Source organism: Sinocyclocheilus grahami, unplaced genomic scaffold (genome assembly GCF_001515645.1).
Source record: "Sinocyclocheilus grahami isolate Dianchi unplaced genomic scaffold, SAMN03320097.WGS_v1.1 scaffold579.1, whole genome shotgun sequence".
NCBI classification, from domain to species: Eukaryota; Metazoa; Chordata; class Actinopteri; order Cypriniformes; family Cyprinidae; genus Sinocyclocheilus; species Sinocyclocheilus grahami.
In genome coordinates, this window is record NW_015505758.1 from 1,053,099 (window position 1) to 1,076,381 (window position 23,283).

General features: G+C 36.2%; 3 protein-coding genes across 3 annotated transcripts; 1 reads left to right on the forward strand and 2 right to left on the reverse strand.

Moving 5' to 3' along the window:
- Positions 1–205: 205 nt before the first annotated feature.
- Positions 206–5,396, reverse strand: LOC107556817 (thioredoxin-related transmembrane protein 2-B-like). Its single transcript, XM_016240045.1, has 8 exons — positions 5,100–5,396; positions 4,349–4,409; positions 3,859–3,972; positions 3,321–3,397; positions 2,736–2,842; positions 2,144–2,209; positions 1,928–2,057; positions 206–710 (listed from the first exon to the last, which is right to left on the reverse strand). Exons 1-8 carry the CDS (start codon positions 5,286–5,288, stop codon positions 528–530), a joined length of 927 nt encoding a protein of 308 aa, XP_016095531.1. The 5' UTR covers positions 5,289–5,396; the 3' UTR covers positions 206–527.
- Positions 5,397–6,653: 1,257 nt separating this feature from the next.
- Positions 6,654–7,630, forward strand: LOC107556823 (mediator of RNA polymerase II transcription subunit 19-B-like). Its single transcript, XM_016240054.1, has 4 exons — positions 6,654–6,694; positions 7,090–7,199; positions 7,398–7,494; positions 7,569–7,630. The coding sequence occupies exons 2-4, from the start codon at positions 7,092–7,094 to the stop codon at positions 7,598–7,600; spliced, it is 237 nt and encodes a 78-aa protein (XP_016095540.1). The 5' UTR covers positions 6,654–6,694; positions 7,090–7,091; the 3' UTR covers positions 7,601–7,630.
- Positions 7,631–8,270: 640 nt separating this feature from the next.
- Positions 8,271–19,620, reverse strand: LOC107556815 (large neutral amino acids transporter small subunit 3-like). The gene is made up of 15 exons (XM_016240042.1): positions 19,432–19,620; positions 17,060–17,217; positions 16,755–16,941; positions 16,484–16,539; positions 16,296–16,372; positions 13,165–13,257; positions 12,892–13,025; positions 12,170–12,321; positions 11,941–12,087; positions 11,637–11,672; positions 10,907–11,039; positions 10,686–10,815; positions 10,267–10,340; positions 9,945–10,068; positions 8,271–9,814 (listed from the first exon to the last, which is right to left on the reverse strand). Exons 2-15 carry the CDS (start codon positions 17,211–17,213, stop codon positions 9,578–9,580), a joined length of 1,734 nt encoding a protein of 577 aa, XP_016095528.1. The 5' UTR covers positions 17,214–17,217; positions 19,432–19,620; the 3' UTR covers positions 8,271–9,577.
- Positions 19,621–23,283: the final 3,663 nt, after the last annotated feature.

The following is a 23,283-nucleotide window of genomic DNA, read 5'->3' on the forward strand; positions in this document are numbered from 1 at the left end:
CTCTCTTTTTGGACCACTGAATTCAGTCTAGTAGTCAGTACCATTACAAAACCAAGCTACGCTTCACAAAAATAGCAAACAAATACTAGGAGTTACAATGGAATAGGAGGATTAACAGTAGTATAGAAAAATAACTGATAAAAAGTTTGTTCCCCAATAGTGATGCATATGCAACACAAAATAACCCCTTACTAATGATCACTTCACAATTATCAACCATATTAGAGGTAGATGTCCAATGTTTAACTTGATTAAATTAAAAGTCGATGTCCCAAATAACAGTTTTGTCTGTGTATACTGTGTCCAGTATATCAATGATTATGAAATCTAAATATGTATTAATATTAGGATTTACTATATTATTGGACTGATTTTGCACTTAACTAATACATTATACAAAAAGAAACACTAACACAATCATTCCGTTTATGACTTCATACAAACTCTTTCTCTCTGCATACTGAACATTAGCACACTCCGGTCCAGTCCCATAGTGATTCACAGTGCTCTTCAGCAGCATGCACTTTCTATTTGTCCTTCTTGCTCTCTGTGTCCATCGCAGTGATGGTCTCGGCCTCCGGTTCCTCCTCTTCAGGCACAGGGGCAAACACAGATTCAGTGGGCCTCTCGAACTTCTCTCCTTTAGGCTTATCAAGCTTCTTCGACTTCTGATACAACTCGTTGAGGTTAAACTCGCGGATGATGTTTTCCTGGAAACAAAAAAAGAAACTAGTCACACCACATTTATCTGTATAGTACAGAAACGTATACAAAAATTAAAGACTGCTGAAGTGTTTGAAGGATGTTTCTGACAAAGTTTTTCACACTGAAGGTATTTTTCAAATGATTAAAGGGATAGTTCACCCAAAAATTCTGTCATTAATTACGCACAAAATGTATTCTCATAGCTTCATAAAATTAAGGTTGAACTACTGATGTCACATGGACTATTTTAATGAAGTCCTTACTAACTTTCTGGTCCATAAAAATCTGTCTATGCAGGGTCAGAAAGCTCTCCGATTTCATCAAAGATATCTTGATTTGTGTTCTGAAGATGAACGAAGGCCTTACAGGTTTGGAACGACATGAGGGTGAGTAATTAATGACAATTTTCATTTTTGGGTTAAAGGTGGGGTAAGCGATTTTTCAAAAACGCTTTAGAAAACTGATTCGGGCCGAGTAGCAAAACAAAATTGTAGCCAATCAGCAGTAAGGGGCGTGTCAACTCATGATGTGGAGGAGAGAGCGTTCAGTGCACACCACAGGACGGACATTAGCCGAGCCGAGCGACAGAAAGATAGAGATGGCGGATAAAAAACAAAAGAGGAAAACATCTGCAGAACAAAAGAAGGCTTAAGGCAAAAAGTAGGACCCGTGTAAATATCGGATCAGCTTTCCAGCGCTGGAGAGAACTCAAGGAGAGGAAGGCCTGCGATCGGACGCCGAGGTTGCTTTGTTTCTTCTCGATAGGTGAGTAACACCGTGTCTGCGTCGTAACAGCTAAAGTCTGTCTACACTAGATGCGATACAGCGACCGTTGAAAATCATTTGAAATTAGTGTCAATACGTCAAGAATAGAATGCAGCAGCAGTTTTCTGTCGGGGATTTGTCGTGCCGCATCCAGTGTAGACCATAGATATGTATATATATCTATGGTGTAGACAGCATCACTGATTATAATGAGTTCTATAGTATTTTGTCGCGCTGCGCCGCTCGCGTCCGGTGTAGACACGGTGTAACATTGGTTTTGCTTTGTTTCACAGAACTAATCGTTGCCTGGGTTGCGTACGTATGTGTGGGGAGGAGCTATCAAAATAGGGGCGAGACCCTTTTGGGGTAGGGGTGTGTTTGTTTTGGTGATTTCAAATGTCAACATTGGCTACCAGAAATCACTTACCCCACCTTTACCTAACCCTTTAAGCCTCACCTCTGTGAAGGTCCAAGACACTGCACGTCCTTTTTTGTCCACCTGAGGGCGCCTCATAACTTCCTTTCCTCCCTGGAAGAGCACCAGAGAGGGCAGCTGCTTTGAGAGAGGAGAGGTGCTGACCCTGTACCTGAAGGAAAAAAAACAACATTGCATATTGTCACAGTCAGTTGGAATTAGCTCAGAGAAACAGTGAGACACAGCAGAGCAACATACTTTTTGGATACTTCGCTGTAACGACCAATGTCCACTTTGCCAAATTTCAGCCCTGCACAGTTGTACCTGCGTGAGAGAGAAGTGAATTGTTTCTATTCAGAATATTTAAATTCACAGAAACTGCTGAGCAGACGGATGTACACTATCAGTCAAAAGATTGAGGTCGGTAAGGTTTTTTCATTTCAAATTGAAAATGAACTGTTTTCTATTTAAATAGAATTTAAAATGTAATGTATTCCTGTGATGGCAAAGCTGAGGTTTCTGCAGCCATCACTCTAATTTTCAGTCAAATCATTCTGATGTGCTGATCAAGAAACATTTTGTATTGCTATCAATGTTGAAAACAGTTGTGCTGCTTAATGGGTTTTTTTTTCATTAGTTGAAAAATATTACATTAAACTGTTTTAAATGTTTGTTTTTTTCAGGATTCTTGGACGAATAAAAAGTTCAAAAGAACAGCATTTATTTGAAAAAAATATTTTGTCAAATTATTATGTTTTACTGTCACTTTTGATCAATTGAATGTGTCTTTGCTGAATACAAGTATTAATTTTTTTAACTTTTAAACCATAGTGAAGAGCAATGTTCTTACTTCAAGGACAGATCAGCATAAACAGAGGCGAAAGACTGACACTCTGGTGACCAGTTAGCAAAAAACTCCACGATCCAGGTCACTCTGTTATCCTTCTCCAACTCATCCTAAAGACAAAAGAGAAGTGATCATCTACACTCACTAGCATAAACTGAACCATTTCAAACATATACTTGAATACGATATTCCCCTCAGGCTGCTGAAATTAAAGTTCAACTATGAATGTGGCTGAAATTTGAGCGTATATTACCATTGGGTTCAAACACCCAATGGCTTATTTGCAAAGAACATTGGGCTGCAATAGTAATGAGCTTATGGCCTTTGAATTTCTGTTACTAATAAGCCAAGCACACTCAAGCAAGTTCCCTTTGATGTTTTAAGTCAGCGCTGATTAGTATGCAATGAGACACCCCATCACTGGTGCTCTTCTAGTATACATCTCCCCAATCATTCTCATTCATATTGTTCAGCTCTTCTCCTTCTTTTTCCATTCCGTGCAAATTTGTTTTGAAATCCAGCAGCTCATGAAGTGTGACTAAAGTACTTGTTTCTAAAGCAAATTGGCTAATATGAACTCATACTCACATCAATGGTTTTATCACTGAAGTACTTGATGTATTCAGGGCCCATGTAGAGAGGAGGTTTGCAGATCATCAGGAAAACTGCATCAATGATAAGAGAATATTAACAGCCACCATAACACATCAGTGTTATTTTAGGATCAATGATATACTATTATAGTTTTTGTTCATAGTTTAATTAGATTTTATTTGTATATTTTCTGTTTTCATTTTAAATTTAGTTCAGGTTTTCGTATTTTTAATAGTCATTTTTATTTCTTTTTTTTATATATATATATATATATGTCTAAGTAGCTTTATTATTTTATTATTGTATTTATTTTAGTATTTTAACTAAACAAAAATGAGAAGTGCTGCCTTGGCAACTAGCCGAATTAAAATAAGTTTAAAGTTTTTTTATATTTTATTTCAGATAATGGGTATTTTTTTAGATTCAGTTAACAATAATAAACCTGTACTACATTTCCCTAATATTTGGTTTTAGTCTACAGTTCTTTCAAAGGAAGAGGACTCCAGTGACTGTTTGCAGTAAAAATACTGACCAATACACAACGTCAAGTAGAGAAGCCCCAAACGTATGTCCAGTCTGAAGAACAGAATCACATTGGCTACTTTACTAAAGAGGATGATGTTCCCCACGTGCTGCTCAATGGTAACTGGGGAGCAAAGATATTAAAAAACAAACATATTTTCATATCGCATTGCTTTTGTGATACAAAAATGCACACGCAAAGAGGTCGAGTTGAACAGCAAAGCTGGAGGAGGGGGAGAGAGGGTAACAGAAACATTGAATGACAAAGGAAACTGATTAACAACAAACACAATGACAACTGTCACTGAGAGCACAAAGACTCACAGGTACCCAAATGTTTAGTGTATAAACAAAACCTTCAAATTCAACCTTAGCAAACCGACATCAGATTCAGTACGGATGGGGATTATTTGCTGACGTTTCAATATCAATAAAGAATGCTGTAAAGAAAATAATGCACAAAGATGGAAAAGAGTGTTTTAAGAGGGAGAAACTCTTACTTGCTCTTCTGTTCTTCATCATGACTATAGCGCTTAAGAACATCAGTATCTCCACCTCTCTCTGAAAAAAAGTGAATGAACAAAGGCTATCATTAATTTAAATGTTAGTGCATAGTAAAGACACTTAATAATATAAAACTAAAATTATATAGTGTTTATATATATATATATATATTATAATATATTATGTTATAAATTATATATTTATATATAATAGTATATATTTAATATATATTAAATATTTAAGTCTATTATAAATACATCATAAATTATACTGAATATATATATATATATATATATATATATATATATATATATTTAATATATATTCAATATTTAAGTCTATTATAAATACATCATAAATTATACTGAATATATATATATATATATAGTACAGTTTTAATGCTTGTTTTTTGTTTCAAATTACTCAAAATCCTACAAATTTCTGTGTATTTAACAGTGCCCATTTTTGCTGTATTGTTCAGGCTTTTGGACTCCACTGTGTGCTATATTTTTATAAAAAATAAATATATATAAAGACAACAGTGAATGATTCTGATGCACCATACGGGACCATTGCCATGTTTCTTATTTCCACATGCATCATTTATATGCATGGTATTCCAAATTCTTGCCAGCTAACTAGCGACCCCCAAATTCTGCTGGCCAGCCACTGCCCAGTCCCTTTGTTAACGGTATCCGTTATCATTCAGCATGTGTTAAAACCCCCAAAGGCCTACTTTATACATACCCAGTCAAAATCGCATGAATTGCCATCCTCGCGCTGCGTCGAAAGATGTTCGCAGATCCCAGGTGTTTTGCGGACAAGCAGGAACGCGACAGACATAAATAACGAGGCTATGTAGTATGGTTTTAGTAGCCATTTATAAACCTGCGGCAAATGATACAGAAACGCAAAGAGAGGTGTTAATAAGGCCATTCTTAATTATTTATTTTTTTAGAGAGTGAGTGCTGCGGTGACACGAGACAGCAGAGTCTGCGTCAACGCGAGACAATATTCATCGGCAAATGAATTAAACGATTTAAAGGGACAGAGGTCACTGCGGACGAAGGAAAAGTTCGCCCCGCCTCTTTGAAACACGCCCGTTGATTGGTCACTTTCCTGAAACGACGTCGCTTATTGGTCATGGTGTCACATAAAGGGAAGGACAAGAGGAAATATGTCGCCTTTTTCCTTTACCGTAATAAATAAACTTCCGTCGACGATTTTAACATGCGTCAGTGACACAAACACATTATTTGTCTCATCTTATATAATTATTTATGCAAATAAAGTACAGTATTATACAATATAATGCATTTTTACGACGCATTATGTGAGTCTGTTTAAATTTAGGAACTGTGGACAATACGATCAAGTACTTGATAAATTACGGTAAGTTTCTCCAAACAACCGGAAGCAATTGTCAACAGCTCGTTGTGCAGTAGTAAAGCCAAGACAAACCTCCACACAATAATAACATGGTAGTGATGTTTTGCTTTTGCCAAAACTAATACTAAACCAAAACTAAACTTACTTCAAAGAATACCACGGTACTATGTCCAAATAACCATGGTACGTTCCCATGGTAACCACAAAACCATACCATGGCATGCAAAATATGTCATGTAAGACATTTACTAAGATTACCCTGGCAACAATAGACAACAGCTTCTAAATTAATTAATTAATTCAATTATTTAAAAATAATAATAATAATTTTGATGGGGGTTTGTTTTTATTAACAATAATCGTTGTATTTTGTGCTATGGTTCTTAACCTGGGAGCCAGGGCCTCAGAGGGCCTCACAAAAAAACAAAATACAAGTGTTTTAAAAGTGTGATATCTGGGAGTGGAAAATTTACTCAACAATTATTTGGCCATTTTTATATTGAATATGCATTACGCACCCTTCCTCTAGCTATATATTGGTTTAAAAAAGTGGAATCCATGAAGACAATTTTACATTTGGAACTTCAGGAATTCTAAAATGTAATTATTTAATTTTAATTGTTGTTTGGTACGTGTACTCTATGATAATCTGTTGTAATCAACGTTTGAAAACAAAACATTGCCATTACAGCAGAAATACCAGAGGAAACTGATTAGCCTTGGAGTCAAAAAGATTGAGAAACTTTAGTTACCATGGTCAATTTTGGTAGTGGGTAATTTTAGAGTTAATAGAGCTGTTTTGGTCACCTTCATGAACCTGTTAACCCTCTCATGTCTTCTCCACAGTGGAGAATGAGCTGACAGGACACACGAATCTCATCACACACTACAACCTGGAGCATGCTTATAACAAGTTCTGCGGGAAGAAGGTGAAGGAGAAACTCAGCTTCCTGGTGTGTATGTCTACTTTTACCTTTCACTGCCGATTCTACAGCAGTTCTACCATCTTAAAGGCGTAGTACACCTAAAAGTGAAAATTCTGTCATTATTTACTCACCCTCCACTTGTTTCTTTGTTCTTTTGAACACAAAAGAAGATATTTTGAAGAATGTTGGTAACCAAACAGTTGACGGTAGCCATTGACTTCCATAGTATGGAAAATGATATTATGGAAGTCAATGGCTACTGTCAACAGTTTGCTTACCAACATTCTTTATTTTCATTTTTGGGTGAACTATCCCTTGAAGCTTTGTGCATAAAAAAATTGCACAGTAGGCACTTTACCTACAAGGGTTACTCCAATACCTGTATTGAAACTACACCGTGTTTTGATCCCTCTGTTCTCCAGGTATGAGCGACAGCCCAGGCATTCAGGACAACAGCTCTATGCGATCTCTCAACTCGTTCAGTCCTCTCACTGGGGCTATGCTCACCTGCTTCAGGCTACACACTGGCCCTGTAAGTGTGTGTGTGTATGAGAGAGACAAAAGAAGGATCCCCTTTGCATTTAGGGAGGCAAGTGTAACTGATGCTGCCTCTGCTTTGACTGTACTCTGAGGTTTGTCGATGTCTTTCTTAGACAGCGTTGATAGTGAATGGTTATGTGGGTGAGACGTTTGTTGTTGTTTTGCATGCATGATCTCTGCCCTGACAAAGTTATCAGAGCAGTATAGACTGATGCATATTCAACCACCGAAGAAGAAGAATAAGCACAAGCATAAACATCATCGTCCTCAGGATCCCTTACTGCCAGGTGACGGACAGACACAAAGAAATGAACTTGTGCTTTCTTAAAGCTTAACTGTCAATCTCACATCTTTACCACAGAAACTCTGTCCGATTCAGACCATAAGAAGTAGAAGAAGAAAAAGAAGGACGATGACCCGGACAGAAAGAAAAAGAAGAAAGATAAGAAGAAGACGACGGTTAATTGGAGTTATTATGGTCTTTATATGACAGTACAGATTACACATGGCCTTAATTTATAAGAATTCTTCAACACTACTGTTTAAAAGTTTGTGGTCAGTAAGATTTTTATAGTTTCTGTGATTCTTATGCTCACCAAGGCTGCATTTATTTGAGCAAAATAGAGTAAAAACAGTAATATTGTGAAATATTATTACAATTGAAAGTAAATGCTTTCTATTTAAAAATGTGGTTTATACCTGTGATGGCAAAGCTGAAGTTTCAGCATCATTACTTCAGTCTTCAGTGTCACGTGATTCTTCAGAAATCAATCTAAGTAACATTTCATATTAGTATCAATGTTGAAAACAGTTGTGCTGCTTAACAGTTTTATGGAAACCATGTTTTTTTCAGGATTTTCTGATGAATAGAGTTCAAAAGAGCCACGTTTTTCATGTATTTACGGTCACTTTTGATGCATTTAATGCATCCTTGCTGAATGAAAGTATTAATTTCTTTTAAAATCGTACTGACTGTAAAGCTTTTCACAGTAGAGTATTTTTTTTATTTGTTTTATACATTATCATACATTAATGCAAAAAGTAATTAAAGCACAAGCTGGACAATTGGGCCTTTTCTGGGATGTCACAGATTTAATGTTACAGTGAGTCAGATGTGTGAGAGTATATTATTATGTAATGTACCAGAACACCTGGTAAACATCACATCTGTTGTATTTGTAAGTGTCTAAGTGCCTCTGTGTCTATTTATGAGTATGATGAATGGAGTATTTTTCATTCAACTTATTTTGGAATCTTTTTTTACAAATAAATAATCAGCTAAGAAATGGGCTGATTTGTGAGAAAATTTTTGAATATATTTAATTTTTTTCTTTCAGGCATATTTAAAGACATGAGCACAGTACAAGCACCATTATGTTGAAAAATCAGTAGAGTCCTTGAAACTGATAGCATGATTACAGTCCTGTAACATACAGAACAGCACTTTTGAAAAAGAATATAGTGCAAAACTGGCCTCTGCAATACCTTTTGTAATATAAAGCTGCATTTCCATCAACTTTTGTGAGAGAGGGATGACAACAAAAAAAATCGACCAATGTTTTAAAATTAAAATGATCCATGTCAAGGTAAAGTGAGCTTTTCATGAAGCCCTGCCTCATTTACCCGAGTCTTGAAGGGAGATTGGGTTTACCCGTACAGAAAAACGTTACATTCTCTACATTCCATTAATGGTTTAAACTTTTGACTATGCATACTAATATGAATTTGAATGTGTCTGTGTCCTGCACATACACAATGAAGATCATAACATGGTAGAATAAGAATTCACAGTTAATTCTGAGCTACTCTCCCAAAACTTCTGCCATAGAGGCTTTTTGATCGAGACATGGAGACTGAAGGTCAGGTTCCCCTTAGTATCTCAGCAAGTTAGATCAAGATTTGATAAAAGATTATGAACACAAAATGATTGTCTTTGGTATAATGTGCACTGATAAATTGTGCACAACAACACTTGATTTTCCTAAGAAAGTAAATAAAGCAAATTTTGATTTCATACTGTTTTTAACATAAGTGACGAGGCAGGAGGTGCTTCACGGGAGGAAGTTTAGATATAATAATATTAACTTAATAATAAGATATAACATTTAACTACCATTTTAATGGATATTTCAAATTGTCAATGCAATAACAATGAAGAAAACAGCAAACTATATATTGAAGGTCATGGCATAATGATTTTCTGATTGATAATAAAAGCCTTGAAAATACATCCTGCCCAGTCACGCAGTCAAAGCCTTGACTGATGCTTTAAATTGCACATTTGCTTGCATTCTAACACTTTTATATTTGTCAAGTCTTTACAGTGACTGAACATGAAGCCCAGTTTCTGAAGTGCCATGATACCATTACTCAAAAATCAGGTTTATAATTCACATTCATCTCAATACTAAATGTTTCCACGTTCCCGTTCGTTTGATATTTTGCAGAATCATTTGTTTGGTTTAGGCTGTTGCTTTCTTGTGCTGAATGGCTCACTGAAAGACTATCACGTGCTGTATTCTCCTTTGTAATTTGTCTCCTGTGGTAGAAGAGGTATCCTGGCAGCAGGTATCCAACCAATGAGAACACAAGCAGGCCCAAGTTGATCTGTTGATTCAAAAAGTGGCATTTTTGGTACTTTGACCAAAATGATTCTCTGAAACTGCACTATTTAAATACAAATACACATTTGCTTTGTGCATGAATAGTGTATTACACTCAACAATGTCTGTCTCACCCAGTAAGGATCACCCTTCAACGGTCCCAACATCCACATGAAGAGTGGTTGTTGTAGGAGGGCAAACACAGCACTGATCATAGACTGCAAGCCCGTCAGAGTGCCAAAGTGATTAGTTGGGTAGCTAAATATACAAATAAACAGTTTGAGGATAAAATAAAGAGCAAATATTACACACAGCCAACTTTCTGAGCCATTTGTAGCAGTTATTTAAACTTTACAAAAATATAAAAATAAATTGAATTCACAATATTAACCAAAAATATAACAGTATATCAATGATTCTAAAATAACACTAATTCAAATGAGAAGTAAAACTCACACAGCAGCGTAGAGCCCACCACAGCAGGAATGAATAAATCCTCGAACTGCAGTGTGAAGAACAAAAGACACCACCTGAAACAGAATGGAGAAAAAAAAGGGAAATGCATATAATAATATACTTATAATAATTGGTGCAGTTATATATGAATGTATGCAATACATTTAATTAAGATTATGTATGAGTGCAAAGTTCCATATAATTATATAAATTATAATTATGTATGACTGCAAAGTTATATATAAATGACATTAAATTAGATTAATGTCTGAGTATGTTATATATAAATATAGACTACACATTTTAATTTATACATGAAAAAAATTAAATGCAAACTTTAAATGACTAAAATAATTTGTAATGAAATGACATTCTGCAGTATTTCTGAACAAATAACCACATTTGTGACCTTGTCTAACCTGTATGGGTAGATTGTCTATAAGGGAGATGATGCCGAAGATGACTAGCAGAGTGTTAGTAAGGATGAAAGCTCTGATGGCGTTGGTGAGTTTCTGGATCTTCGCGTCTCTCTTTGGAGGCCCAGGAGGACTGAAGAAAACAACAAAAGGGAAAAGGTAACCATGTAACTGACATATCAAAGTAATTCAACATTTCACTCCTCCTCTTTCACCACCTTCACCTTTTTTCTCCCTCTGCTGAAGTCACCACGGCCTCACACTCCTTCATTCTCCAGTCCATGATGTAGCCAATCAGAGGACAGGAGACCAGGCAGAGCAGCTGAAGAGTGCCAAAGATGGACGAGTAGATACTCACTATAACACACACACACTTTGTATTCCGTTCACTATACCAGCCCTTTCCAGAATAATGTAGCCATTTAATCCTGATATCATACTGGCTGATACATTGTACATCAGACATTAGACATCAACATATTAAACAAAATAATCCTCGGTTTGACATTTTGTTATCTAATGCAATGTCACTGATACTGTACATTGAAAGGTTAGTTCACCCAAAAATAAAAATTGTCAATTCACTCGCCCTCCAATTGTTCTGCTGAACACAAAAGAAGATATTCTGAAGAATGTTGGTTAACCAAAAAGTTGATGGCAGCCATTAACTTCCATATATTTTTTTCCCATACTATGTAAGTCAATGGCTACCGTCAACTGTTTGGTGACCAACATTCTCCAAAATGGAGAAAAATGGTTTGTGTTCAAGTTCAACAGAAGAAAGAAACTCGTTCAGAATTGGAACAACTTGAGGGTGAGCAAAAACTGACAGAATCTTTGGGTGATCTATCCCTTTAAGTGTGTTATAAGTGTCCAAATACTTTAAGGCCACTGGTTGTTACAAAGCCAAAATAAGTGTATATTGGTTTGATGAAAATAATAGGACTCTCTTACCTTTCTCATCTGCCTCCTTCACTAACTCCTCTGAGGCTAAAACAGATGCAAACAGGTGGTGAAAATAATGCAATATAAAGCCAATTTAAAGTACTATCTTTACTACCCACTTACAAACACCCGCCACAAACACATGCTTCTGCAAAACTACAGCAAACGCTTGTAAGCTTGTGCGGATTACATTTACCCATCTGTTCTTGAGCAAAGTTACGAAAACACACTTAAAAGAGCAAATCTTTTCCTTTCACATTTTTCAATTTCATTACAAACAAAATAATGGTTGAAAAGTTTAGTTGATGCTCACGTTGAGAGTCACCATGGGTAACCAGAAACTCCAACATCTTATTCATGGCACCCATGAAAAAAATGACACGGAGCTGGGTCATCGCCATGGTGATGATGCTCCACAGGAAAATAGGTGAGCACACAGAACGGTAAAAGGGAGGGGATCCTGCTGTCCCAAAAACATTAATAACAAAGATTATTTTATTATCAGATTCACAATCCTTGTAGACTGTGTTTGTGAGACTTGCCCAGGCTCTGTGCAACTGTTCTGTCACTGGTTGCTTCATCAGTGGAAGGTTGTTTTTTGGTCCCCTCTTGCTCTTTATGAGTGTCCTGAGTGAATGAACGTTCTTCAGTCATCTTGTGGTCCACTGCTTCACCTCTCAACTTCACCATTGTACTATGAAATAAAGAGAAACAGAAATTCATGTACAGTTTTACAATAATAGACAATTATTTGTGTAATACTGTATATTTGTATTATGTTCTTCTAATACTGCTGTTCAAAAGTTTGGGCTTAGTCAGATTTTTAGTTATTTAAAAAAGTCTACACTCACCAAGACTGCATTTATTTGATCAAAAATGCAGTAAAACAGTAATATTGTGGAAATATTATGAGAATTTAACTAAGTGTTTTCTTTACGCCAGTCTTCAGTGTCACATGATCCTACAGAAATCATTATAATATGCTGATTTGCAGCTCAAGAAACATTTCATATTGTTATCAATGTGGAAAACAGTTGTGCTGCATAATCTTTTTGTGATACTTTTTTCAGGATATTTTCATGGATTGAAAGTTCAAAATAGAAATCTTTTGTAATATTATAAAAGTCTTTACCGTCAAATATTATACACACACACACACACATATATTTATCGTTTTGAAATTAAATGTAAAAAATAATAAACACATTAGATGTTTAGGTGTCGTAATATTTTTGGCCATATAGTGCATTTAGCGTGTACTCACTTGTATCTGATGTCCTCAGGACCAGGAAAAGATTCTCCTGGCCAATTAATAATGCAGTTGAGGAAGACGAGGCAGGCAAACCCTGCCCAAACCCAGAATATAACAGAAAATGAGACACCCACATCGTAGATCAGCTAGAGGACAAGACCGACAGAGGACATTTATGTTCATATGCTGCACTGCAAGACAAACGCATTTGTCCAAATACTTTGCATCTTTGCATCTGTGTTGCTTACAGTGTTTGTTGTTGTATGCATTTAAAAAAATCTCTACCTTGACTCCCGGAAAAGTGACAGCCGAGGAGGCGTATGAGCCAATCATAAGTGAAAGAATCGTAGACCGCACATTTCCAAACATATTTGGCAACTGAGAAAATCAATAATGAAGAAAAGAATCATAAATGAACATACTAATGTATGTATTCAAATGGTAAAATTAGTCTATTGCCACTAGAGAGCATTATGAGCTTGAAGTTGGAAATAACCTTCAGCCACACAACATGTGAAGACACAGCTCCTCATGCAGCGATGTTATAGCCAGTAGAGTTTCACTATATATGTTTGCAACTGCTTATACTTAAAGCTTGATGATATGTACAACAATAAATAAATGCATAATTATATTTAATATAATTATACATAATCACTTTTACTATATATGTAGTTCATTAAATAAATTATATACAAAAACAAATAAATAAAATAATATTAATTTATTTTATTTATTGGTTTTATATATGCATCGCATGAAATAAATACATAAATATAGGATTTATTTTTAGTCATTAATTACTATTAAAATATAGTTCTTTATGTAATTATATTTATGATATAATATATAATTATATTTCAATACATACATGCATACATACATACATACACACACCGGCTGAGATGCTAGAGTGATTAAGCTAAAATCAGGCATATGTTCCTGCAAGTCTTGCACTCGTTTGTTATTTATCAACCATTCTGGCCTTCATTCTTTCTCTCTAAACCAAAAGGTGCATACACTCTTTAGAAAAAGAAGTACAAAGCTGTCACTGGGTCAGTAAGTAGTAGTGAGAGAAAGCAAGGACATGTTAAGTGCATGTTAATATGCGCTGTGTTGTGAGACGGTGGGCTTGGTGGAGTAGAGCAGTGTTTCCCAACCTTTTTTTAGTCGCGGCACCCTTTGGAAATTTTAACAAATTTGTGGCACCCTACAAAATTAATTTAGTCACAATATTTGAATTTCTAACTTCGATATGATCATTTGAAAATTATAGATATTCGGTACAACAGGGAAGAACTGCAGAATATAATGTCATACAGATATTTTTTATATTATTAAAAAATGTTGTCCATCAACGGTGGCAATCAGTAGGCTAATTTCTAATGAAGATACCAATTTATATGACAGATTTTAATGTAGGCTTTTATACATATGTAAACATTATTTAATTATCATTATAACTAGCTATCTCACAAATTTTTGCTCACTCAGTGTTTTTTTTATTTTACAGTGGGGTAATTTTGGTGCAGTAGCACAAGATAGCTTAATTTCAAACTTTGAATTGAATAAAAATGAAGCAGTCAGTAATAAAATAACAAATAAAGAAATTAATAATGATAGCACAAATAAAAAAATAACGACAGGCCTTCGAATTAAATAAATTGCTTTTTAGTTTTTCAGGTAGGTCTAACAGTAGGGTTAAGATATTTAACTTTTTTTTTTTTTTTTACCAATTATCCAAATAATGTTTAGTCCTAGAAAGCTATGTTTATCAGAACATGTGAGCATAACATAGCGGTTAGCAGATCAATGAATGAGAGGACAGTGTTACCAGAGTTGCCCATATACCACACCATGTTACAACACAGTAGGGCTATTGCAGACAGAAACAATACTGTACTACATCGATGTTTCCTGTCGGCTCAATTTTTGAGTGGACTTTGCTGTTCCGATGAGCATGAACGGTATATGAGTGGAGCAACTGAGCGGAGCACACACACGCATAGAGCGGGATAATACGCAGAGCGTCTCACCACGTGAAAGTGAAACCTGAGCGGTGAACTAATTTTCAGCAGCCGGAATTTCGGTGCATCTCTAATTACTGGCGACATCAGAAATGGATATTATATAATAGATGCTTTTTTGAACATTTTAGCAATTTAAAAAATATTAAAAAATGATTTTTTTCACGGCACCCCTGCTGTCGACAGACAGCACCCCGGTTGGGAAACACTGGAGTAGAGGGCGTGAAGACTGATCTGTGCTGTGATTGGCTGAGATCAGCATGCCAAACTGTAGAGTGAGGGGATGGAAAACATGCGCAGCACTCAAGTGATCAGCAACAGACAAGAGCAGAAGCAGTAACTCATGCAAGTACAGAAATTGACATCTTATGCACAACAAGAAATGAAACAATCACGTGTTTTGATATTATGTAATGAGAAGCAGTATTCAAATTAAGCAAAAGGCGTCATACATTTCACCTTACACGTCCACAAATATACATGCATAAATGATCACAACCACTTTCAGATTCACAAACATACACTTACTAAGCAGGCATCCTGACTTTTTAGTAATTTAAAACTAAGGCTGCATTTATTTGATCAAACACAGTAAGACAGCAATATTGTAAAATATATTATAATTGAAATAACTTTCTATTTTAATATATTTTAAAATGTAATTTCTTCCCGTCTTGGCAAAAGCTTAATTTTCAGTGTTCAGTGTTGAACAGTTTATGCGGCTTAATATTTTTGCGAAAACCTATACACTTTTTTTCCAGGATTCTTTGATGAATGGAAAATTCAAAAGAACAGTATTTATTTGAAATGCATCATTATGTGTTAGTGGTAGTGTATTGCAGTTTTCACAAAAATATGAGGCAGCAAAAGCTGTTTTCAACATTGATAATAATAAGAAATGTTTCTTGAGCACCAAATCAGCATATTAGAATGATTTCTGAAGGATCAGAAAAATTCAGCTTTGTCATCACATGAATAAAATGTATTTTAAAATGTATTCAAATAGAAAGCAGTTATTTCAAATTGTAGTAATATATCTTTTAAAAACTTTTTTTTTAATAATTATATTTTGAATGGTAGTGTATACACACACACACACACACACACACACACACACACTTAAACACCAATAGAGAGTCAAATGTCAACATGAACATCACCTACTGACAAAATAATTAAAATGTGCCCAAATACATTAAAACTTCAATAGGACCTCAGAATATAGAACAGGTCAAATGGCAACTTTGCATAGTTATCATTATGACAGTTATCTTGGGTATATATAAGAAGAACTGACATAAGCACCATATATCTGAGAGAAAGTGCTGATGCAAGTCAGTCTACTTTTAATGTGTTTTTTATATATATTTGTGTGTACATGTGGCTTACTGTTAGTGAAGTGAAGGTTAGACAGATTCCTCCGAACCCATTCATGGACACAGCAATAAATATGAGAGCTGATAACACTGTGAAAGAAAAGAAGAAACAATGCCTGCATTACTTATAAAACATTAAATATAAAGGATTAACTAATTACAGACCTATTGAATTATTTAGCAGTATATAATAATACTGACCTTTTGGATCATAAGATGCTACTGCAATCAAAACCATGGAGAATGCAAAGCATGAACTACAAAAGTCATAAAACAGAGAGTTGGTGGAAGTGACCAAGATGTGGGTTGCAGGGCATGAGTAGTGTTAAAAATTACAGTAGGCTTTAAAACGGTCCTTCAAATTTGAAGTCTTTATTGAAAACTTTCAGGCAAGACTTTGTCAAGCCAACATTCAACATTAGTATTCAACTTTGCTTTTCTAGTTTTATACCGATAGCTGTATGTCTCTCACCTGCCAAACAATCTGATTGGACGTGGACCAAACTTGTCCATCAGGACACCTAGTGGCAGAGTGGCTGCGCTGATGATGAACGAGCCAATCGTAAAGCCCAGATTCAGAATCTCCTCCTGCTCAACACAGCTCAGCCAAACCGTCTGTTCCGTTACATTCACATTAGTGTCAGTCTCTGTGACATTCTCTAATAGTATCACAGGAAGAATTAGATAATCAAATACTTTAACGCTTTGCATCATGTTGCGGTTTTATAAAACTGCTCAGAATAAGACTGTCAGTGTGTATGCCTTCCTACCATGTACCTGTACACATGTGCGAGTAGAAGCCCTCATTCTTCAGCATGATAAGAAGGGAGCCCCAACCCAACAATACAGCAGAGAAGAGCAGGTTTTCTATGATTGATGTGACAGCCATCCACCAGCGCCTCATGTAGGCCTGCGAGAGCGACGGAGCCATTGCACTGGAGAATGAAAGAAACCACAAGAAAGGATACATACAATATATATACTATATGCACGTGTCATCTCCCATATGATTGCTCAAGTATGTTGCTTCAAAAAAAAATCTTTGAGTTTACATGTGATTTATATCTGTTCATGTTTTGAACGCAGCTTTTTATACTTGTCCTCATCACATGGACAAAAGAGGCTGAAGTATTTTTATTATGCATAGAGCACATGTCCACACACCCCCTGGCCTGCTGACACCAGAAATAGTCACAGACCCTCATGGCAACACCATGAGCGTCACCGGTGCAACTGATTTCACCAACATATATATATTTAATATTGCTGTAATATGGACTTGGATCCTGCTGTAAAGTATTTCCATTCTGGATCATTACCACAAGAATTAATGGTAATGTCAGACAAATGCTGCAATTCATCTTATAAAACAATGTAATAACTTCCCAATCTAACTACACACTCCTAACTGAATATTATCGACAGACATATTGAAGAATAGTAGACAGGCAGTCAATTTATTAACCGTTTCTGCACAAAAGTTTATTCAGCATACTGAGAGGGTTTTTTTCTAATCAAACAGAAAAATAGAGTTCCATTCAAAGAGTTTCCTGTTAGTTTACACCTTTTTAAGCAAGCATGAACTTTTTACTGATATACAGAACATCAGCAATAAGCAGCAATTTCAACTGCTTTAGTAAAAAGCACATTAAGTTCATGTGTGATGTAACTTATATTTATATATTTCTGACATGAACAAATACGACACTACAGATATGTTGCAGATCCAAGCAGTGATTCCTGCACCGCTCTTCACAGTGTGACCTGTGCAGTCTGATTCATGAACAACTAGTAAGAGTCTGTGGTTTTAACGAATGGTTCAAGAAGACTTACAAATTCAGCAGTTATAACTGTTTGAATCAGTCTGATGAATCTATCAGAGATTCTTTTCTTACACCGACTATCCATCACTTACTGAACTGCAACCATGGACCATCAGACACACATGAAAGCTACTTAAAAGCTGTTATGTAAATTATTCTTCATAACTTACATAAGTGTTGAGGAGAAGCACAACTTCTGTATTTTTTTGTCTAAACATTGAATACATTTTATTTCCCTGGCTCAACTTAACCCCAAGACTTCATTTTTCCACACTGTAGTAAGTGTTTATCAGATGTCCCATGCTTCCTCTGAGATTTCTAAAAATACAAAATTGTTCTTTTAACACAACGTTTTTGTACAGGACTGCAAGATAAGAGAAACTTGGCATTTGACCGCAAAAAAAAAAACTTTTTCAACGTAACTCATATTTTCTTTCATCACTTTGTCCCTTTATGGGCTCTGCACAAATGTGTTACCCAAAATAAGAACTTCAAAAAATGTTTAACTAACTGTGCAACGACTTATAGACTACTGCTGAAATGGTGCTTCCACTCAAGACTAGATGAACTAAAAAGGTTAAAAGCCTCCACACACACACACGTTTACTTAGCTAAGATATTGTTTTTATATACAGATAGTTATAGATTTTATAAACTAATCCTAACCCACACCCAAAGGGTGGTTTTTGGAGATTTTGTCAGGTTTAGCTAACTTTTGAGTACAAATTTGGCCCCCAAATTTGGTTAAATAGGTACACACACACAGCCGTTTCCTTCACACTGACTGCAGCTGCTACCGCGTTCTCAGCAGCTCACTGGCCGCGTGCGCACTTCAGTTTCCTAAATGAAAAACACTCCGCCCGCACATGAGTCCATTGATAATTGCCTATCAGTTGTAAAGTAATTTAATGAATACTACAGTAATGTTCATTATTGCATTGACTGTGTAATCTGACATGTTATTGTAATGTCATAATGAATGTCATTCATTATGAATGTCATAAAATGAGACTGCTCTATAACGCACGCCCCAAGCACAGTCGGATTATACAATTAAAATGTCAAATGTACAATTCAAGATCAAAAAGCTAACGTAGGCTAGTCCCAGCTTTTACTTCGTCATTTACAAAATAAGTTTCCTTATGCCACAAAAGTGCAGTCGTTTTAGAAAATTAAGCGATAAAAGAAAAAAAAACTGGATTGTTGTCAGGTATGCATTTACAAAACTTAATAAATAGTTGGAAAAACCCACAGAACATTAATTTAGTAACTTGGCTCTTTAAACAAGTTTCCAAATTCTTGGAAGCATGGAGAGCGTAAACTTACCACGGTCTTATGTACTGTTATTTATAGCAACGGCATGCGTCTGGTTTTCTTCAGTGTCCAACGCGTCAAATGGTGCTATAATTCAGCCTTTTTCTGCGCACTCCAGGTTGTACTTGCACGTTTGAAGAAACTAAAAAGGATGTGTCAAGTTTTGTATGCTATTTCTCTCTCCCAGCTCGTTTGGTCTATAAATGGCTCTCGGCATTGACCCTCCTCCCCACCTTTCCAAACCAAACTCAATTTATGGATGCTTCCCAAAGTGCGCACGCGACTGGATTGTTAGTGTAGAAGCCTGTAAAATCATTCAGTGTCAGCGGCGCCCTCGTGTGGCATATAACCGCCGAAACGTAGATTAGGCCTACCTGGCTGGCTGGAGTGAGATTTTTATTTTTTTTCTCTCCCAAATGAGGTCTGAACATTTTGATACTGCAAAATACGTATATAATTAATGTTGCATTACAAATGGCGAGACTGTAGAAATCTCCAAGTGGATGGTCCTTGGTGAATAGGCTGGACATTCGGTGTCACTTTTTAAAGCCACTTTGAAAATGTTGTCAGACTGCACCAAAACTTGTCAAACAATAGCGTTAAAGGGTTAGTTCACCCAAAAATGAAAATGCTGTCATTAATTACTCACCCTCATGTTGTTCCAAACCCGTAAGACCGTTCATCTTCGGAACACAAATGAAGAGATTTTTGATGCATTCGGACAGCTCTCCAACCCTCCAGACAGCAAGGGTACCCACGATCAACGTCCAGAAACATAGCAAGGAGATCGGTAAAATAATCCATGTGACATCAGTAATAATACGAAGCTACGAGAATACTTTGTGCGCAAAAGAAAAACAAACAACATAAACAGTGTATGTTGTTTGTGTCAGCCACACCACTGACAGTTGCTTTGTTCAAATCAAAGCACAAACAACGAAGAAAACGTATCCGTGCTGTGGTGCAGCTGACACAGAACAACAGACGCTGTTTGCATTCAGTGGATACTCTCCAAAATGGTGCTAGGGTGACACGGAGGAGACGAATTGTTGAATAAAGTCGTTGTTTTTTTTTCTTTTGGGCACAAAAAGTATTCTCGTAGCTTCGTAATATTACGGTTGAACCCCTGATGTCACATGGATTATTTTACCGATCTCCTTGCTACGTTTCTGGACGTTGATCGTGGTAGTGCCCTTGCTGTCTGGAGGGTCAGAGATCTGTCAGAATGCATTTTAAAAAATATCTTCATTTGTGTCCCGAAGATGAACGGCGGTCTTATGGGTTTGGAATGACATGAGGGTGAGTAATTAATGACAGAATTTAAATTTTTGGTTAAACTATCCCTTTAATGTTTGAAAAAGTAGCTGCACTCTAAAAAAAAAATGCTGGGTTAAATACAGTGGCGGGCCGTGCATTTTACACCTAGGCCTTCAGTGGCGTCCTACATGAATTAACCCATCTATTCATACCATCATAATGATGCCACGGCTATAGAAATCATAGATATAACACAGTAATGCAGTATAACAGGGCACTACATAACAGACAGGTATCTTATGTAGCGAGAATGAATGCATTACTAAAGAAAAAAACCCAATTAACAATTGCGCAACACATCATCTGTAGCTGAAGCATTAACCTAACAAAATGACACCAATACAGTCCATCCGATGTTCTTACAGACATTTATTCACCCAAGCGCATTTATACCTTACAGATAGCATTGGTATAAAACAAATAAGGGGATTACATGTGTTTTAAAGTTTATCACAGAGCCGGTGCCGAGGAGGTGTGTGCTTGTTTTTCGCCGTCATTAGGACTACTGTTTTTAGATTTACTAAATATAGCAGGTAAATATTTTTTCAAAATGCACTGAAAATCTAAACAGTAATAAAAGTTTTACTAAGTTTTAATAAAATGATTTACAGAGATGCTGTTTGCTAGCTAGTATGCTGACCATCCAATCAAAGGACGAAAAAATTATGACATTATCCTTAGCCAGCTAGATGGCCCTGGTGCTGCCAACTCGAAATCTGATTGGTTAAAGCAACGGTTTCATTGCCATTGATTTAAGCTAACAGACACCTGCACTGTTGATTCTGAAGGCCTTAAGGCAGATTTATCTGACCCTGGCAACACGATTGCTGAAATATGATTGGATAAAAAGCTCTAATATAAACATACACTGCTGGAAGCAGTGCAACCAAGAGAAAAGCTATGAAATTAAGAGAATAAACTATTGGAAATAATTTAAATACACATTCATGGAAAAATATATTAAAATAAATCAGCGATTCTGATAGTGTTTAGGCCAGCAGAGAAGGCTTTGCTGGCCCACCAATACAACCCAATTGCTGGGTTTGTCCCTATTTTACCCAGCACTGGGTTGTATTTAACCCAGCATTTTTGTGTGGTTTTACTGGAAAATCTAAAAATGTTTTCTTCAAAGCAGGTGATCAGGCGAGTTTGTGTGTTGTATGTTGCAACAGTCCTCGGTTTCATTTCTTTGCTATTGTTAACTGACCGCAAGACTGTGTTCTTTAAAGATGGAAGAGGTCATCACTCTAAAAGTGAGACAAAACCACAAAATTGTGGATGATTAACAACAGTGCCTAACGATAGGCTACTGTATTCATAGATGGGTCATTCCTAGCTTTCGGTGCCATTAGAGTCCCCATAACATAATGTGGTATATTTTGTGTAAAAATGGGCTAATACTCATCTTACACAGTTACTGTCCCTCTACCATAGAACACAATAAATATGTACCTAAAATTAATTAAAAAAAAAAAGTTACTCTGATTTTATTGCAAGTAGCCTAAACTGTCATGTCCCCAAGTAAGCTTGCATAACTTCAGCCACAAATATAACCCAGGTAGCCAAAACGGTTTGGCCCGATAATGGCCCAGATCTGGCAGGCTGGATGAAATAACTTGGCCCAGTTGCGGTTGCCAGACTCGGTATGGACATAGGATGAATGACACCCCAGAATCGACCCAAATACACTGGTCCGAGTCCGGCTGCCAAAACTGCCGGCATTGGGCCACAATCACACCAGAAATTAAACACTTAGCCAGTACTGGCCCGAGTCTGGGTACTGAAACTGGGCCAACACCACCAGCATTGGGCCACATATGCCCCCCCCCCCCCAAAGTATAAAAATGACAATGAAAATGAGTGAAATTAGAATTTATAAAAAATAAAAAATAAAAAACCTCCAGGAGCTTCCTCAAGTAAGCCTACCCTAAAAGAGGGACAGATTGACAGAAAGAGAGACAAAAAGAGGAACAGACAATGACACGTATGATTATTCAGACAATCTCAGACTGATAACATGAATGGTAACTCTGGTAAATGTTAACATTTGGAACATACCTTTGGAAGAATTTGTTTGCAATCGGGCCCACTCTTTTCTTCCCCCATCTCTGTCCAAAGTGAGCAGCAGCCATCTTTTGATGAACTTTTCAATCTCTCCATCTGATGCACTGCCATACAGGCATTTCTTTGCACTGATTGAAAAGAAAAAAAAAAAGAAAGAAAGAAATTAAGTCGCAATACTATAGACCTCTGCAGAGTTTAGTTCCAACCAGCTCTAACTCACACCTGTTTGGAAGTTTCTAGTAATCCTTAAGGCCTTGATTAGCTGGATCAGGTGTGCTTGATTATGATTGGAGCTAAACTCTAGCACTATGTCAGCAAACTCACAATTATAGCTTCATTATAAATAAACATTACTTTGATATTATATGTGTAGAAAATATTATAGTGTATGTGTATAATATTGAAAGTATAAGTGTTATTAAAATATTATGTTATATGTTAGATTATCAAATGTTTACTCACCAGTGTATTAAGTTCTTCTGA